Genomic DNA, 21,275 nt, shown 5'->3' on the forward strand with positions numbered 1-21,275 from the left:
AACTCATATTTTCAACTCTAACTCTAAAAAAATTGAAATCAAACTAAAAGTTATTTGCATAAATCGATTCACGTCTTAGTTAGAGGATTCAAAACTTTCATTTTGGTCTTCTGTTAATAATTCCATGATGTTCAAAGCATATAAAAAAAATTAAATATCTAAAAAGAGCTACATGACATACAAAGCGTATGACCAACTTTTAGAGTAATATATGAACTCGTTTGGAAATGTTTTTAAATGATTGAAAGCGGTTTTAATAAAAATGTTTTTTGAATCAATCCTTAATAAAAATATAAGTGAATTCTATAAAAACATTTGAAGTGTTTCCTGTAAAACGCATATAACCGGTGCTTCTTACAGAAAGTACTTCAAGTCAAGTGCTTTTGGAACCCAAAATCATTTTCTCTAAAAGTGTTTTCGGTCTTTTTAAAAGTAATTCCAAACGAGTTCTATATCAACAAAGAGCTACATTCACACTAAAATATGTAAATAATTGGAACTTTGTTAATTGAGTTATGAGACAAAACTAAAGAGGAATTGAGGCTTAACACATTTTTAGCAAATTCAAAGGTTTATACTGATGGATTGCTTTGGTAGTTAAGATCTTCTTCTTTAATCAACTGCATCTCGAGTTCAAACTCCTCCTCCAACACAATGTGACAATTTGCAGAATGATCATATGCGACTGTCACACTAGCTGAATGACTTGCTAAGTTAATTATGAAAATGCCACCACTTGATTATACAAATTGTCAACTTTCTGTTTAATCAGCAAGAAAAAAATTGTTTTCTTCATAAAAGAAAAATAAATTCCGGGCCATACATGCTTGTTTGTAATAGGAAGAAGTCGAAACATCATACATATACATGAAAATATCGAGATTATTTTACATTAATTAATATCTTGTAAATACCACTACAACAACAACAATTAAACCTTACCTATTAATTGGGATCAGCCGTATGAATCATAAAACGCGACTGCGCTCGATTATGCGCCATGTCTTCTGTTAGATTCAAGTACTAATCCATATCTTTTATTAAAATCTATTTTTAAGTCTTCCTAGATCTTCCTCAACTTATTTTACCATAAGCCTCCGTCGTATCTTCTAAACAAAGTATCTGTAGGTCTTTAATTCATGTGTTCAAACCACTTTAATCAATTTTCTCTCATCTAGTAAAGGCTACTACAAATTAATTTTATTGCTCCAAACCGAACCTACAAATTACATAAACAAACAGCAGAAATTAAACTAATTAATTATACTTAATATTGTGGGATGGCGCAAACTACAAAGTCACTTTTCGACGGCGGGGGTCATGGTGGAGCGGCAGAGAGGGCAAGAGTTGCAGACGATGAGCCAGGAGGAGATACACGTGGCATGATATACATGGCCACATGGGACCTGTTTACCAATAATACTGTGATCCTGCTGATCACCACCTGATTGCATCCCTTCCATGCAAACGGCACAAACATCGTCGACTGCAGTAACAGGACTCGGCATGCAATCAACTATCAACGAGCTGCAGCTTGAATTTGATGTTGCAATGATACTGTTGTTATCGCAGTGGACAGAATTCGAATTCTCTTCAAAAGACAAAGTTAAAGCTTCATCTAGATCAAATTCATCGAGGTCGATATGGTAATTTGATATGGTGTTGAGCAGTTGACCTGAAAATACAGTTGCCATGGCAAGTTTTAGGGTTTGGTTTTTTTGGCCTTGGACTCGGATGAAAAAAGATATCTAAATTTAAAGAGGAGCAGGAGGAAGAAGATGTTATATCTATATATAATATATAGAAAGATCAGGAAGGCTTAATTTTTCAACGAGTGCAAGTTGTTACAAACTTGATTGCTTGATTCAAGAAGTAATCTATTATTTGGAGGAAAGTGTATGAACTATGCCTGTCTAGCTAACAAATTCCCAATTGGGCTGCTTGTAAAATCATAGTTCAATTGTTTAATAGATGATCAAATTGGACTTGTGATAATCTATATTAATTATGCTGTTGTTGTCACGCCCAATTGGATTGAGCTGGTCAAATACATATTATATATACATAGATGTAGTACTGTCCGTGCTTTAATTTGAAGACAATTTTGAATTGCCAAGTATTGTATTGGATATTACCTACAATATCCGAAAGTTACTAGGTGATAATGATACAAAATACTGTCATGTGTGTTGGAAATTTGAGTAGTTTGAGTAGAAATTTCTTTGTCCCACATTGGTCATTCTCAAAAGATTTTATCACTTTATAAAGCTTTGTCCTTTATAGAAAGTGATTGGAGTAATAGGCTTGGAGACTAAAATTAGGCTCACCCTTGGGATTGGGCTTTGGGGTGTACTAATTAATTGGTAATTAATATATATAATTTGAGTAGAAATTTCTTTGTCCCACATTGGCCATTCTCAAAAGATTTTATCACTTTATAAGAATCCTTTATAGAAAGTGATTGGAGTAATAGGCCTGGAGACTAAAATTGGGCTCATCCTTGGGGTTGGGTTTTGGGGTGTACTAATTAATCGGTAATTAATATATATAATTAATATATATTTAATATATATTTAATTGTCAAAAGATGGGCCTTGGGAATTAATTAATTATTTTCTGAATTAATTAATTATTTTTATTTTCGAATTTAAATTAATTAATTAATTATTTTTTCCAACAGACTCATCTTTTCAGATGAAGTCTGAAGTGTGAAAACGCAGAAACAAAAACACCCTTTTCAGCAGATGTCTCCCAACAGATGCATCCCTTCCTCATACCTGTTGCGAACAGGTATAATCACATTATATATACATCCATCTACATGGCATTTAGGACACAGAAAAATCATAAATCTTCTCTTGCAATCATAAACATCCTTTCTGAGAGAACCACATTAATATTCGCCAGAAGTCAATTTTCCGGTGCTGGAATTTCTGATTTAGATCGTTGAATCCTGGTGAAGCAGACGTCTGTAGAACTACAAGCACTGAGTAGGGACGAAATTTCTGTTTCAAGGACATTGCGGTACGCAAGCCTCGATCATCAAGTTATTTGTTTTATATTTTTGTTTCTTGATACTCTGTTAATTTTTATATTTGCATTTATTGTTTATTAGCATATCTATATTTAAATCACAGATTGTTGACTTATATCCAACAATGTGGATATACAACATGTTATAATATGGATGAAGGATCATATTATGCGTTTTCTTTTAGGAAAATGAATGATACGATTATTACACTAAATTCGTCCAAACTACTGATTTAAACTTGGATACGGATGGTGCACGGCACTATTCTAGACAACTTAACTAAACTTAGGTTTGCAAGGAAAAGATTATACTTTAGGATTTCACAATCCGATGAATCGACATGCTCAAAACTACTGCGCTACAGTATCTCATGGGCGAGAAGCGTATAGCTAGCTAATAATGCAGGTAGGGCATGAGACTTCGACTCGTCTACTAGCGTCTACTAGCGAGGATGCGGATTGGGATACAAATTTGACTTTAAAATCTTCATGTCTACGTTACCCACCGCAGATGTTGAGGTAGAAAGCATGAGCTTGATGTATAATAATGCAACTATGGGGGACCATAGTTTTCTGTACTTAATACATAATTTTACACTTGATAAGAATAAATTAAGAAAGCTTATAAGTTCTCACAAGTACAAATTGATAAATTTAATAGGAATAATTTTATTGGGTTTACTTATGATTTAAATGTTAAGTAATACAAGTCAAAACATGAAAAATATTACGTATAATGGTCCATAGCTTACCTCCTGATAGTAGTGCTACCTTCTTAAAACTATGATTTGTCTTTTGAAAAAGAATCTTGCAACTAGATTGATCAAAAGCATAGACATTTATTTGGTTTGTTTGTGGTGATTCATATTTATTGTTTTGTAATAAAGAAAATAAATTTCAATACAGAGAATTATGTGTATTGGATAATAAATAGCATATTATATATATGGATCTGATCCGTGGCATTATATTTTTTACACAAATTTTGACATACATTTTTGTGGAGCTATTATTGACAATATCATTTAGGACATCACCCACAAGTCATCCTTGCAAAAAAAAAATATTAGTACATCGATATTTTTACACTAAGAGAAGGGGGAGTTCAGTTAAGCCACATAATGAGCAGTCTAATTTGGTATCGAATTCGCCATCCACGAGATTCGAACCTAAGACCTCTCACTTCCAAGTGAAGAGGAATACCCATTTTCAGTGGTTCCGACTTGTGTGTAGTGTAGTGCCGTATAGGTCACTAGAGGTGACTCCGGCTTATGTGCTAGCAATGATTGATGAGCTATGATTCAGTCATACATGTCACTAGAGGTGACTCCAACTTATATGCTAGCCATGATAGATTAGATACGTGATAAGATATGAATATGTCGTATAGGTCACTAGAGATGACTCCGACTTATATGCTAGCCATGATTGATGAGATACGTGATGAGATACGAATATGTCGTATAGGTCACTAGAGGTGACTCCGACTTATATGCTAGCCATGATTGATGAGATACATGATGAGATATGAATACGTCGTATAGGTCACTAGAGGTGACTCCAACTTAGGTGCTAGCCTACATGTGATGACATATATATTTATGATGGGATATGTAATGAAATGCTAGCATATATAATGACTATATGTGATGAGCTAGTATATGTGGTGAATACGTGATGAGCTAGCAGACGTGATGAATATGCGATAAGTTAGCATATGATTATAAATATGTGAAGCATGACTTGAATTGATATATATATATATATATATATATATATATTATATTCGAATTCTGGAAATTTTACAGGTGTTGTAGTGAGGGGTTATAGAAATTTATATGGTTTCTATTAAAATTTTAATTACTTGGCCACTCACATTTATCTTGTCTTCACCATCCAGGTCTTCTTAGTTGAACTTTCTTATCATTGAGGAATCGTGGTGATTCTTAGTATTGGAGATTATTTCGAGGGTACAATTCTTAATTCACTCTTTTGTACTTGCTTATGCTCTAACGTCGCGTGTGAAGTGAGTTCGTTCCCGCTCACCAGTGCACTATGGTATTTAGGCACTCTTAGGTTTAAATTTATTCACTATATTTCCACATCATCACACTTTATGGCTTCGTCACCTTCCAGGTGTAGGCCAGCATAACTTCAAAGTCTTAGTAGACATTCCGGGTCGGGATGTGTCAGTTTACCTATATGACGTTCATATATATATATATATATATAGGAATTGCTTAAGGGGAGGGATCCCCATTTTTTCAAAAAAATGGGGACACGCTCCCCACCGTTGGATTTGAATTAAATGAAATCATGTGGTTGAGATTCTATGGCCTGTGTTTTAATCTCAACCACACAATTTCATTAAAGTCAATCTAACGGTGGGGAGCGTGTCCCCATTTTTTTTGAAAAAATGGGGATCCCTCCCCTTAAGCTCCCTGTATATATATATATTCATGCACAATGCTACATATATGATCAAACATATTAAACTAATTAATCTACCTATATTTAAATTTATGATGAGCAAATGACATATATTTTGTAGGTAAATTAATATTGAATCAAATAACATTTTTACACTTCCTTGTAGCCTTTAGATTTTATAACATTCAATGGTCTAGATTAAGAGTGTTGTGGAGAGTTTTAAAATTAAATGACTTGGATGATGATGTGGATTCTAACTAATAAGGAAAACACTAATATAAATTAAAAATTAATATCTAATACGATAAAATTGAAAAAAACCAATAATCAATTGAGTTAGGATAAAATTGAAAACAATAATCTAAATTAAAAATTAATATAAGGGAAATTTTATTTGAACCCATACAACCTCTTTCTACACCCAACTTACTTTTACACCCATATTATTTTTAATTAAAGAATCAATCTCTCTTTAAACCCAAATTTACTATCTAAACTACCCTCACAAACTCAATTCAATATATAAAAATTCGTCTTTATACCCATTTATAAAATAAAATCCCAAATAAGTGAATGAAGAATTAAGATTTTGTCATGACAACCAATTGTTATAGATGAATTGATCAACAACATCAATTTGTTTTTTAAACTTTTTTGACGTCGGTTTGGAGTGCAAGGTTTTTAGGAAATGATCTTCGCCAAGCTCTTAATAGAGTAGTCCAAGTAGCTAGCCTGAATGTGATTCGTGGAATTGAGTGATGAATTTGTAATTCAAGATTAAACAGTTCAGTAGCTGCTGGGTAAGCAGTTGAACTAGTGAAAGTAAATTTCAGTAGAACTTCTCATAACGTTTTCTTAAAGGATCATGGCAATAATTTTCATTTGAGCAATATATGCTGCTTTTACAGGCATACATAGTTGAATGAAGCAGAACTAAACAAATAGCGAGAAGAGAACTCATACTTTAAACATGCATTCGTAATGACATGGAAAACATTTCGATGTGTTGAAAGCTTTCTGACTCTTTTGTTTCTTGTGGTGATATTGCTTGTAATTATTGCTCTTCTTGAATGACTTAACATGAAGCTAGAGAGGAAACGAAAAGCAACCGGATTTGATTATTAGGTGATCGTAGGGTTTTATGGCAGCTCGTAGGAGTTTAGTCATAATGAACGTAGGATAAAGATTGTGTGATGGTAGAACTTGATTATTGAGTATGGGTTTATTGATAAATTTTAGTTTTATTCTTAATTTCATCTTGTACTTGATGGTAATTATGCAATAGGATAAAATAGACAATTCACATTTATAATTTAAGTTGGGTGTAGAAAGAGATTAGATGAGTTCAAATAAAATTTTCCATAATATAACTGCTTTCACTAACTTCAACCTGCTTCTGCTTTCTGGGTTTTCGCTTTTATGGTTTGTTAGCAGGAGGTTACGGAATTTAATCCATTGCTGATATGTTGCAATGTTCTATATGTATGCAGATGCAACCTCAATTGGGTATCAGGAATCCCCAAATTCCAGTCCCATTTAGTAATTTTACTTCAATGATAGCTCAACCCCATTTCATGAATCTACCAAACAACCTTCTTCCAATGCAAAATAACCATCTGGGTATGCCTCAATTTGGTTCCGTTGGCCCTACTTCTCAACCGGGTCAGCCGAATGTTAGGTTTTTCCGTTCGCAAGGTATGCCTCAATTCTGCAATTTGGTGCAGCAAATGAATCAATTGATGGCATCTCAAGTGCCTGGGCAAATATTAGGGCATAACATGTTTAAATTTACAGCAAGAGATGAACCAGAATATGGGTTTGCCGTATGGGCAGTTTTGTTTGCCGAATTCAATCAAAACATGAATAATTTGTGCCAATGCAAATGCAAAATCCATCACAAGTCCGTCCTAATTATGGTTTTCCGGGATCAAATCAAAAAAGATTTTGCAAAACCTAATTTAATCACCCTACATATCTGAACAATAATATACGATTTAAGGTTTAGGATTTTGTACGTTTTGCTTACGTAATGAAGATTAAACAAACTAATAGCTTGATTCATTGTAGAAAGCATTAAAATTTCATATCAATCCTATGAAAGTTGCATACCTCATCGGCAAAGAGAGAGATGGATATTATAGTACTTTGAATCAATGGAGTTCTACGTCCTTTCTTGTTTACATGCTTAAAACTAGGGTTTCTTCCTTTTTAATTTTATTTTTAATTACCTCCCATGTTTTATGATTTTTTAATTTTATATTTATGTTTGATATTAAGTAAAATCCACTTAAGCATCTATGTCATTTAATGAATGAATATGGACCTTTGGATGTTTTGTAATCTAAAGGTTTAAAAAAAAGTGTAAAAATATTTGTTAAAATATTTGTCCCTTGATCCTATATATATATATACATGCACAGTGCTACATATATGATCAAACATATTAAACTAAATAATCTACCTATATTTAAATTTATGATGAGCAAATGACATATATTTTGTAGGTAAATTAATATTGAATCAAATACCATTCTTTTATTTTGTAGGTGATTTATTTTCCATGTATTATTACATATATTTGGCACATTTTATCATTATAAGATATATGTACAAATAATAGGTAAATTACTCTTGAATAAAATACAATTGCTTTATTTTGTAAGTAAATTAGTTTTGAATCAAATAACATTTCTTCATTATGTAGGTATTTTATTTTGTATGTAGGCACATTTTATTATTATATGCACAAATAATAGGTAAACTAGTATTGAATAAAATAATAATTTTTTTTTTTTATGTAGGTACATCATTTTGCATATATTGGATATGCTTTATTATGTAGGTAAATTATTTTGCATGAATTTTTATGTATATTAGGCATGTTTTTTGGTTGTTGTGATATATATGTGTGTGTGAAATAGTTTACCTACATTTATATTTAAAATATAATTTTATTGACTTAACTAAGCATGTATTACTAAATTTATTAGGCATGTTTTATTGGTATTATATGTTAGGCAATGATTTTTTTTTTTTTTGTAAAATAATTAATTATTGTAACATCCCACATCGCCCAGGGAAGTGATCCTTAAATGTATATTCTCATCCCTACCTAGCACGAGGCCTTTTGGGAGTTCACTGGCTTCGGGTTCCGTAGGAACTCCGAAGTTAAGCAAGAAGGAGGTCAAAGCACTCTCAGGATGGGTGACCCACTAGGAAGTTGCTTGTGAGTTTCCAAAAACAAAACCGTGAGGGAATGGTAAGCCCAAAGTGGACAATATCGTGCTACGGTGGTGGAATGGGTCTGGGATGTGGTGGACCCGGGCCGGGATGTGACAAATGATATAAGAGCCAATCCCTGGCCAGAAGTGTGCCGACGAGGACGTTAGGCCCCTAAAGGGGGTGAATTGTAACATCCCACATCGCCCGGGGAGTGATCCTTAAATGAATATTCCAATCCCTACTTAGCATGAGGCATTTTGGGAGCTCACTGGCTTCGAGTTCCGTAAGAACTCCAAAGTTAAGCAAGAAGGAGGCCAGAGCACTCCTAGGATGGGTGACCCATTGGGAAGTTGCTCGTGAGTTCCCAAAAACAAAACCGTGAGCGAATGGTAAGTCCAAATCGGACAATATCGTGCTACGGTGGTGGAATGGGCCCGATATGTGGTGAACTCGGGCCAAGATGTGACAATTATCCCTTACAATTTGTATGGAATTAATTATGTAAATCAAACATTCAAATATGGGTGTTTTGGGCATCAAAATTTTTTTAATGTGTAAAGTCAAATATAATTAATGAATTTACTGATGTGGAATCTAGTCAATGAGTTTTATTCGAGTAAAAAACTTATATCGGATTTTATGTGGAGAAAATTAAATTTTAGGGACTAAAGTCATATTGTCACAGCCCGTCCTGGGACAATTTATCGATGGTGTGAAAGGACGGTTTTACCCTTAAACGTGGGTAGTGGTGTGTATATATGACTTAGTTTTAGGTCCAAGTTATTTGCCTAAGTATGTGGAACTAATTGGAAATTAAGTTGTTGTGTTGTTTTGGTTGGCTGGAGTGGACAACTTTAGACCACACAAAAACACATACACACACATCTGTGCCTTCTCTCTCTCATCCCTCTTTCGATTTTCTGCAATGTCCGTACAAACCGTACGGACAACACCAAACCGAACCATTTAGTCACAGATCGAAGTTTTGGGAGCCATCATCATCATTCTTGTGAGTCCAGAAGTTGATTCATACTATTTTTAGAACTTGAAACCCTCGAAAACCTGAGAACCCGAAATCCCAGTTTAAGGTACTGTTCATGCACTAATTATTACGGGGGTTTTTAGGAGATTTTTAGCTTCTAGGGAGATTTAGATCATCTCCACGAAGCTCGGATAAGAAAAACGAGGTGAATTGGACGTTAGGAAACTCGGGAATAGTGAGTTGCGTAGGTGACCGGAATATCACGATTTTTTTGGCAAGATTCCATCGTTTTTTTGGCTTTAAACAGGTAAGGGAATGTTTTACAAGTTAAGAGCTTCAATTTGGTACTGATTTCATGAAATTTGGATGAAAAATGACTAAGATATAAAGGTTTAAAGTTTTTCTAGTTTTCTGGTGACGGCGACGGTCCGGCGAACCAAGGAAGGAGATGACGAAATATTACGTTAAGTTTGATAGAATATTCCAACAGCGTCAGGTTAGTTTTAATGGTATATGCTACTTTTTAACGGAATATTCCCTAACAACGTTAGGGTTACCGTCAATGTGCACGGCACATGCCCGCGCATGGGCGATGAGTGTGGCCGTGCCTTGGCCGGCGCGTGACAGCGAAATTTTTTTCTAAAAATATGGGGGTGTTCGTGAGGTTGTGTAGATCACGTTGGTATATTTAAACACCCAATTTGACCAATATATGAGAAATTATTAGCTAGTATTGGTTATGTGCTTTAAATTAACGTTTTTATAGTTGTTTCGCATATAGGGGAGACTTATCCCAAGGACGAGTGCAGTTAAGGGCGACTCGGGGGCTACGACCCTTCGACATACCAGTGAGTGGGCTTTTGGTTTTCAGTATATACTTATATACTTGATGTTTTTTCCTAGAAAATGCATTTAAATGAGTTATGATTTGAATTGTCATGCCAAACGTTTTATATCTAGAATATGCATATGATGTTTGCATATATATATATATATATATATATATTTGTGCTGAGGACGCTCAGGTAAATTCCCAGGTGAGTTTATGAATTGTGAATATGAATAACGGTTGTGATTATTTGAGAAGCATAGAGCTCATAAACCTGCACCCTGGGTAATTGTGATTTAGCCAGAGATATAGGGCACAAGCCTGTTTATGATGTCACCTCCTGCACCATATGCTCACATTAGATCCAATTTAGGTGCACAGTCTTGTCGTACAGACCATCATAGGTGGTTCCGACTCGTAGGTGACTAGCGATTTATCGCATAGCTATCATGAGTGCGTAGCATTGAGCATAACTATATTACACCCAATCTTGTCGTACATACCTTTTCATTGGTTCTGACTTGTGTGCAGTGTAGTGTCGTATATGTCAATTGTAGTGACTCTGGCTAGATTGACTAATGAGCTATGAATTTAGCCGTACAAACTTCTGCAAGGGTTCCGGCTAATGTGTTATTTTCCATGAATTTATTTTCACTTGAGTTCCCAGGTGAGTTTATGAATTGTGAATATGAATAACGATTGTGATTATTTGAGAAGCATAGAGCTCATAAACCTGCACCCTGAGTGATTGTGATTTAGCCAGAGATACAGGGCACGAGCCTGTTTATGATGTCACCTCCTGCACCATATGCTCACATTGGATCCAATTTAGGTGCACAGTCTTGTCGTATAGACCATCATAGGTGGTTCCAACTCGTAGGTGACTAGCGATTCATCGCATAGCTATCATGAGTGCATAGCATTGAGCATAACTATATTACACCCAATCTTGTCGTACATACATTTTCAGTGGTTTCGACTTGTGTGCAGTGTAGTGTCGTATAGGTCAATTGTAGTGACTCTGGCTAGATTGACTAATGAGCTATGAATTCAGTCGTACAAACTTCTACAAGGGTTCCAGCTAATGTGTTATTTTCCATGAATTTATTTTCACTTGAGTGACTTATCATGTTTATATCTTGGCATGACATATTTATGATTATGGATATGTGAAGTATGATTTGAATATTTATATATATAGATGTATATAATTATATTCTATTTCTAGGAAAAATTATACATGTTTTACGGCGAGGGGTTAGAGCATTTGAAAGTTAAATTTGTTCTCAAAACCTTTGTTTTGCCCACTCACGTTTTCTTTTTTACGCCTCTCCAGGTTTTAGGTAGACTTGTTGTTAGTGGCATTTGAGGATTCGGCGGTTCTGACAAAATATAATATTCGTAGGACCTCTTATGGTACTGTATAACTAGTACTTGTCCTACTGGACTGCACCTAGACTTTCTATGCTTTGATTAGGAGTATTTACACTTGTATCTCATTCCTTATACTTTCTGCTTATAAGTGCACATTAGTAGCTTTCAGTTTTTATTTATTCGTATATTCCTTTATCTTTATCGCTTCCGTACTGTGCACATGGCTACGTCACCCTCACATGACGGCCAGCATGCCTTAATTTTTGGTCAGGATGTGTCACATATTATGGGAAATTAAAAGCCTTTATGAGCTTGACGTATTAGATATCATTTTATTATGTCATAAAATTATCTTGAATGAGAATATATAGTACATGCACATAAAACAAACAAACTAAATTACCGCACCGCACAATAAAAGATCTAGAAAGATGAGTATGAAGATGGAGTAATGTTTGGAATATAGACAAAGATAATAAATTCAATATTAATTGAACTTGGCTATATGTTGTTTGGGAATTACCAGGCCAACTTTATTCGTTTATTTGTTTCATTATAAATAAATGTCTTAATAATTTTGATTTTTTCTAATTTTTGTAAGGATAAGCCACTTAGTACTACGGTTAGGTCTATACGACAAGATTGGGTGTAATATAGTTATGCTCAATGCTATGCACATCAAGATAGCCATGCGATAAATCGCTAGTCACATACGAGTCGAAACCACCTATGGTGGTCTGTACGACAAAACTGGGCACCTAAATTGGATCCAATGTGAGCATAGGGTGCGGGAGGTGGCATTATATACAGGCATGTGTCATATCTCTGGCTAAATCACAATCACCCAGGGTGCAGGATTATGAGCTCTAAATGCATCTAATACAACATGTACGACTCATAGGCAACCTGTATGACAATGTCGGAGTTGCTAAAAGTGTAAATGTAGCCATATCATAACCCCATCAAGTCAACTAATACTGTATACTTACTTGAACTTACCTAAACTTACCAGAACTTACCTGAATGTCCTTCGTTCACCTTTGCACTTTAGAGCATTCACAGCACCACAATTATATATATATGCAAACAATTCATCTCATCGTTTAAGCATTATTTAATAGGCATGGCATTTTTAGAGCATAAATCATTTAATTGCATTTTCTGGGAAAACATCAAGCGTATACATATATACTTAAAATCAAAAGCCCACACACATTGCTCGATTCCTTAAACAAGGCTATGGTCACGATTATTTAATCTCATTTCTTATATGGCTGCATCTAACGTCTCGTTAGACTGCCTACGTACCCTAAACAGGAATCAAGTCATTCGTAGCTCACAATAATCATTTATAGTAATACGCATATGGATAGATCACGATGAAATCTAACTCAACCATCTCATAGTATTTTATAACATATAAATATATATATGTCATGGCATAAGTTTCTCAATTTTATTTAAAAGCATTTATAGAATTATCAATCATGAAACATAAGATGAGCAAGGAAAGATCCACTAATCTGGAGTCCATGCTACAACTTCCTAACACAACCATCTGGGTGTCCCGAGCAATCGGGGCCTGCGACCAATTATCAACCACATCTCAGAATCCTCATCAATAGAATACGTAATTCACATAAAACACATCGTCAATGACATTCTAAAATAGTTTGAGACCCATTGACCATAAGTCAATCGTCGATCAAAGATAGACGGTAAGGTCTACAACCCTGTATAACTCGATCCGGAAGATTCGCATATTAGATTTTCAATCCGCAACTTCCAAAGATCCATATTATACTTCTAGAATAACATACTAAAATTTCATTGTAATCCAATGGTCGGATCTCCACCAATTGCCCAAAACCAAGTGGCGGTTAACATTTATTTTATAAACATACACATCCAATTCAGGAAAATCCATACATCGGATTCTTGATCTGTAAGTTTTTCTGGACCTCAAATATTACATACTATAATGTATTAAAGTTTGGTGACGATCCAACGGTTGGATTGTCGATTACTATTCTAATCAAGTGGTGGACCTTAATGGGACTTTGCCTGATTCTGCAGTTTCTGCAGATTTCCTGGGTGATCTTTGGAACTCCATATCTCACTTGTTTCTCAACCAAATTCAACCCATAATATAACAAATCAAAGCTAGAGAAATATAGAACAAGATTATACCAGCTTGGAGTCAAATGGTGGCCGGAGGTGGCTGGAAAATGGTCTGAAAGATGGCTGTCCGCGGGAAAACTGGTAACTCGCTGGAATTTCTGGGCAACCTTTCAACGTCCATAACTTTGTCAATACGCAACAAAAACAAGTGATTCAAAAATGAAAATCATGGTTCTCGACGAGACAAAGATATTGGTACCTTACACGATGGCTATCTCATCGTGATTTGGTTGGAAAACGACTCAAAAGTGGCGAAGGTCGCCGAAAACTAGGCAAACTTTAAATCGTTATAACTTTATCATTTCTTCACCAAATCACACAATCCAAACATGAAAATTCATCTACATAACATGAGGAATCGATTTATACCTGTGACCCTGGCCAAATAGGCTGGGAAGAGCTTTAATTTTGTTAAAACCCGTCGGTAACCCTATACTTGGGTGAACTTCAATTCTTCTTCCTCGGTGCTCCAACGAGGTCAAGGTTGGTCGTGATTTTCTCCTGGGATGATGGGCTACAAAGCGCAAGTGGTGGTGTCGGCCATTGCTTTGCCGATTAGTCGGAAAAATGAAAAGGGTGGCCGGAACACCATTGGTTTTCATCGGGTTTTGTGGCCTCGAACCGCCACGTACAGGAGTTAACCAAGGTGGTTCTTGGGTGGGTTTTGTAGAGGGGAATGAGAGCTTCAAGATGGTGATGGTGGCTTCAAAAAACTCTGCCGGAGTTGGCCAGAATCAGCCTTGGAAAATGGGTGGTCGTGAGCGAAAAAACCCACGAGAAAGCTCTAGCTTTCCCTTTTTTTTTTCTTTTTTCTGATTGGTTGGAGGCTTTGTCCTCCTTTTATGTGATTGGTTCCCTTTTCTCTTTGCTTAAAGGCTGATTGATTAGTCTTCCCACAAGGTGGGAGTTCAAATAATTCAACTACCTTTAAATAATCAACTTCAAACGTCTGTAACTATACCGTTATAATTCAGACTCGCAAACGTCTTTCGCCTATGCGTTCGTAGTGACAAGTACTACGAGGATATGCTAAAAGAATAAGTCATACGCCACTCTAACCGATGATCCGCAAAAGTCAAAGTCCTTACCTCTCAGGCATTTTCGTAAATTCACACTTCTAAAATTAATAAAAACGTAAAATTTGGGATGGGTTGTCACATAAACTTTATATGCACACACACACACACACACACACATATATATATATATATTGAGCTTATGGTAGTAATATATACATTTGAACGTATATATGTGTGTGTTAAGGTAATAATATGTGCAATAATTATATTTTCATTGTAATTAAGGTGAGTAATAATACTTATTGATTTTATTTTAAATATTGTGGTACAAGTTGTAAATATTTTGTAATAATATGTCAATTACTTCTATACTTGACAGTCATTTGTAAATTTGGATTTTATTTAGATGTTTATAACTAGGTGGGTTTTTGTCTAAAAAATAAGAGTTGTAAGGATCTATATCTAAAGAACCCTTTTAATTTTGACTCGGTTCGGGATGTCCCTTGACACTTACGGAGAGACTTTGGTTCGAGGAATATCATGATCTTTTGTTAGTTTTTTTTTTTTTTTTTTTTTGAGGATTTTAACCGTACAAATAATTAAGGGATTTCTTGGTTCGTGTTCTAAGGGGATGGGGACTGTTTCATCGGGGCTTGGTTCCTTCTAATTGCTCTAAATATAAGAAAAGAGTAAGTTGGTTTACCAACCACAGTTTGAAACCTAACGTGTAATGTAGCTCACCCAATTCCTCGTCAATGAGCTAAGTTTTCTAAAAGGAAAAAAAAAAAATTTACTTCATCTACGCTATAATAATTTATTCAAGGTTCCAAAGCATGTTCGATACCATTAGTAAAATATAATCAAATTTGACTTTAAAATAAAAATTAAAAAAATTATATCTACAAAGAAAAAAAATTTCCAATCAAATAGTTAAAATTATAAAAGGCTTTTTATATTAGCACCTCACAAAATGTTGAATGCACCCCACATTAAAATTTAATATTAATGACTTATTTACTCTACTATGTAATGACAATTTTGACCTTATTAGGTTTAAAAAATATAAAAGAAAATTAACTTTTAACGTATTATTTATCTACTTCAACTATCAAAATCTTTCACACCCTCTATTATTGAATAAAACCCTAAGCAATGAAACTACAAATATGTTGATTAAGAAAAATTATTTTTAACGAATGGAACACGAAATCGGTATTTCGAAAGCTTTGAAATCATTATTATTGTTATTGAAAAACATTCAAATGAACCTAAACATTTTTTCAAATCATTCAATTTGAAATTATTCGGCACACTAAAGTTTAGATGGTTTGAAATCATTCGGCAAAATTAAAAATGACTGTTATAAGATTTGAGAAAGGTTGGGTATATAAAAAATGTGGGGTGTATATAGAAAATGTAAGGTGTATATTAAGAATGTGGGGTGTGAGGGTATTATGGGGAATGAAGTGGGGTGTATTAAGATAAGGTGTATTAAGTATGTGGGGTTTATTCAACAATTTATGGTGATAATATAATAAGCCTTACAAAAATGTGCCCAATGAAGAAGATTTAAGCATTGGATAGAAACTGTAGAGAATTATCTCTTAATTTAATTAGTTATTGGGCGTCGATCGATCGGAATGATTGTGGAGCGGCAGAGAGGGCAAGAGTTAGAATTGGAGAGCCAGTTTGCTATGCAAGTTTGGTGGTAGACATGGCGACAAGGGACTTGCTTAGCAGCAAACTCATGATCATGATCAGAATATCCGTGATGAAAACATACAGCACAAATTGAACAAATTACACCTTCATTAACTTCTTCTGCACCCACCGCCGTCGGCATGTTGGCTGCCAAAGTGTATGCCGTCGACGTTGCAATATTATAGTTATTCCCACGGTAGCATATATGATCTTCAGGTGGCAGCGTCAGGGCTTCGTCCAAATCAAAGTACATATCGATTGCATGGCTTGCTGTTCTTATAATAGGGTTGGAGATGGTACACATGAGAGAGAGAAGAGAGAAAGAAGAGAGAGAACTTGAATGGAAAACTTGAAAACCAATATATAGTTTTAATTGTTTTGTATGGTGATGGTTGGATAAACATCAAATGAGAAAAACAATGCACAAACAGTCCCTTTGATTTCATCACAAGATCAGGGTTACTGTTCTTTTCCTTATCGGTGTAGCGATCGCATTCATGACATTATTTCTTTATAGATCATATCGAAGTAAGATTTTTCTATCGGTATGACAACTAGACTCATAACTTTGTCTATAAAATGGCCACATTCATAATCTTATCTATACGTCATCCCAAAGCAAGATTTCTTTGGCAATGTGACGGTCATATTCATAATTTTCTCTATCAATCGTCTTAAAGTAAGATTTATGTGTCGGTGTGACGATCACATTTATAACTTTCTTTTTACTGACCACATTCATAACTTTTTCTATAAGTCCTTCCAAAGGAAAATTTCTTCTATCGGTATGATGATCACATTCATAACTTTCTCTACATATCATTTCAAAATCAAGATTTCTATGTCACGTGTAACATCCACATTCAAAACTTTCTTTATAAAACAATCGTGTTCATAACTTTATCTACATGACATCTCAAAGCAAGATTTCTATGTCGGTGTGACAAGCACTTTCATAAATTTCTCTATAAGTACATGCACTTAATTGATGTTTACACTTTCTACATGTTTAGCATTTGCACCAGGTCCTTTAGACAAACAGCTCACCCTCTATCTCCCTCTAAAACCTTTCCTCCCCTCCTAGTCGTCGCTTCTTGCTCCGGCTTGGGGTTGGCGGCAGCCCGACGCCCACCTCTTTCTAGCCATCCTTCCCTCTTTTTCTTCCTTCTCCACCCTCTACATCTTCCCTCTTTCCCCATCTTTCCCCATCTTTCCCTCATCTTTCCCCCCTCCGTCCCACCTTTTTCTAGCTCTTATTCCCTCGTTCCCATCCATCTCCACTTTCTGTATTTTCCCTCTTCCCCCTTCTTTCCTTCATCCTTCCTCCATCCTTCCACTCAAATTTTTTTTTAATTTTTGAACTTTTTCTCTTTTGGTCTTTGTTTTGGCTTCCCTTGAGCTTTGTTCTTTGAACTTTGTCTCAATTCCCATGAGCTAGTCTCAGATATGGACCTTCATGGCCATCTCCTACTCCAATGTTATTATACGTCATGCATCCACAACCACCGACCTCTGCTACTCGGCCCGTGTGCTTCTCCTCGGGTGTTAGGTGGCCGTTAAAGTGCTTTTAGAACTATTTGATAGGATTATGGGAGCACTCACTGCGCCGATGGCTCACTCACCCCAATTTTCCGTTGATCTAGTTGTTTCATTGATTCGTTTTCTTGGTGGTGGTGGTGGCCTTGCGATGGAAGCGCATCTAGTGGCTGCTGGTTTCCATTCTAGTCTTAGAGTTTTTTTGTTGCTATTCAGCTGGCCATTTCTGGGCCTATCTACTGTATTTTTTTATTCGTTGTTGGACTTGTATTTAGTTAGTGGGCTGCCTTTTGGACTGTCTTTTCCTTGTACTTGCCTTTTTAATTAATGAAAGTACTTGAATTAGACCCAAAAAAAAAAAAAAAAAAACACTTGCACCATAAGCTATGAGGGATCCACAATTGAACAATTTAATCAAGACAAGAGGGACTATTTTCACAAGCCTGAGCGCTTATTGATTTCGGGCCTGCTTGGGCTTAATTGATCCTTTTTTTTTTCTTCCTTCTTCCATATAGAATGGACTTTATTCCTCTTACTTAAATATTGTTTCCAGGCCCATTCCACTAAAGCTAACAAATTTGGGCCCAAAAGCATAAGAATATCTGAAACTCAAAGTCCAAGCCATTTTAGGATGGTACTCTTATTTAGAAATTTTCTCCTGGTTATGTGATTAAGAAATACATGATCATTTTCTTTTTAATTTGATATCAAAGGATAGAAATGAAATAATTATGGATTTAATATTTTAATTTGAACCATTAATTAAAAATCTAAAGGCGCATCAAGAGAATAAAACTCAAGTCTTGTTAGCGCAAAATGATAATATAATACGTATGATTTATTAGTGATTGCATAATAAGATCACGTATAGATATATGTTTCACAACTATACTGAATGATCATTCCGTATTAGTTGGAAGATATAAGAGCTCTGTTTAATCGGTTATCTTATTATCATGTAATTATGATTAATGTATACATAACATAAGGTTTGCCACGGTGGAAAACAAAAAAAGTTGGCTCATCATGATCATCTTGTATCGATCATTTTGCACATAATTAAAGATTAGAAAAATAAAACAGTGAGAAAGCTTGCTTTCTTAAATACATAAAGATTAGAATAAAAAGAAGATGCTTAGCTTATCTCTAATCACAAATTTAAAAGTTATAATTAAGTCATAATTAATTCTAAATATTGTGCTGCAGATGGTATATGTTGATGCACAAAACCGGAGAGGTCTTGGAACAATGTAAATCCGACCGTGAATCTACAAGAAAGTAAAGAACACAAGATGTATCGTGGTTCACCACAATGTCTGGGCTACGTCCACACTGATATTGTATTTCTTTGTTTGTGAGAGGATTGTGAGGGAGAGAGAGCTTGAGAGCTTTGCTCTGAATATGAGAGGCTTAAGGTTTGTGAGGGTGAGGAGTCTCTTTTATAGACTAAGGGTTTCTCACTTATTACATATTTATCCCTTCATTTATTACATAATTACATTTGAGTCCCCTAAGTATTTATACGAGGTCTAAATACAAAGGCTCTAAGTATGGTACAAACAGTAGTCCCCCAAGTCTTTAGTCAAGAGAGTCTTTTGGCTGGAGACTTGAAATTCAGTCCATGTGTGGGCCGAAGTAACTAGATGTTGTCTAGAACTGATACTCGATATGAGGCGGTACCCAATCTGAAATGATGCTCAACTAGAAGTAGCATATGTTACGAGGCTGCTCTGCTTGTGGCTTATGTTGTCTTGGTTGGCTCGGCTTGTGGCGTTGAAGGTGAAGGTGAGGGAGTCCCTTTTATAGAATAAGGGTTCGCTCCTCAATACATAAATGATGGGCTAGAATTGATGCTCGCAGTGAGGCGACTGCTTAGTAGGTGGCGATGCTCTTTAATAAAGGAGAGGAATCCTTTTATAAAATAAGGGCTCGCTCCTCAGTACATAAATAATGGGTTAAGAGTGATGCTCGCGGCGAGGCGGTTGCTCAGCTGGCGGCGATGCTCTCTAATGAATGTGAGGGAGTCATTTTTATAAAATAGAAGCTCACTCCTCAGTACATGAATAATGTGTGCTCTCTAATGAAAGTGAGGGAGTCCCTTTTATAGAATAATGGCTCGCTTCTCAATACATAAATAATAGGTTAAGTCCCCCAAATATTTTTCATGAGGCCCAGTTATGGAAGCCCAATATATGGTACATAATGTAGTCCCCCAAGTCTTCAATCAATAGAGGATGTTGGCTGGAGACTTCAAATTCAATCCATGTATGGGCCGAAGTGGCAGTTGTTCGGAGGCGGTATTTGTATACTCTGCACTGAAGCTTTGTAGGTGAAGCTTTGCAGGTGAAGCTTTGCAAGTGAAGCTTTGAAGCTGGAGCTTTTGTAAATGAAGCTTTTGAAGCTGGAGCTCTGTAAATGAAGGTTTTGAAGCTGGAACTCTGTAACTGAAGCTTTCGAAGCTGATTGACATGAGTGATGCTCATGAATGTTTATGTTGATTGACATGAGTGATGGTCATGGATGTTGACATGAATGATGGTCATGAATGTTTATGTATGATTGACATGAGTGATGCTCATGAATGTTTATGCATATTTAACATGAGTGATGCTTATGTATAATTTTGGAGTACTGAACGTACTTTTGATCACCTAGTGGGTGATAATAGCGACAGGCTGCCGAATAATTTTGGAGTACTAGGCGTACTTGTGATCACTTAGTGGGTGATAATAGCGGCAGGGTGCCGAATAATTTTGGAGTACTGGGCGTATTTTTGATCACCTGGTTGGTGATAATAGCAGTTGGTGATAATAGCGGCAGGGTGCCGAATAAATTTGGAGTAGTGAACGTACTTTTGATCACCTGGTTAGTGATAATAGTGGCAGAGTGTCGAATAAATTTGGAGTAGTGGGCATACTTTTGATCACCTGGTTGATGATAATAGCGGCAAGGTGCCAAATAAATTTGG

General features: G+C 35.5%; 1 protein-coding gene across 1 annotated transcript; it reads right to left on the reverse strand.

Moving 5' to 3' along the window:
- Window positions 1-1,298: 1,298 nt before the first annotated feature.
- On the reverse strand, window positions 1,299-1,694 carry LOC103415850 (E3 ubiquitin-protein ligase RDUF1-like). Its single transcript, XM_008354134.3, has one exon. The coding sequence runs from the start codon at window positions 1,692-1,694 to the stop codon at window positions 1,299-1,301; it is 396 nt and encodes a 131-aa protein (XP_008352356.3).
- Window positions 1,695-21,275: the final 19,581 nt, after the last annotated feature.

The sequence above is a fragment of the Malus domestica genome, chromosome 15 (assembly GCF_042453785.1).
Source record: "Malus domestica chromosome 15, GDT2T_hap1".
Classification (NCBI taxonomy): Eukaryota; Viridiplantae; Streptophyta; class Magnoliopsida; order Rosales; family Rosaceae; genus Malus; species Malus domestica.

Excerpts from the sequence above, each read along its gene's own strand:
- LOC103415850 (XM_008354134.3), bottom strand. The coding sequence starts at position 1,694 with ATGGCAACTGTATTTTCAGGTCAACTGCTCAACACCATATCAAATTAC.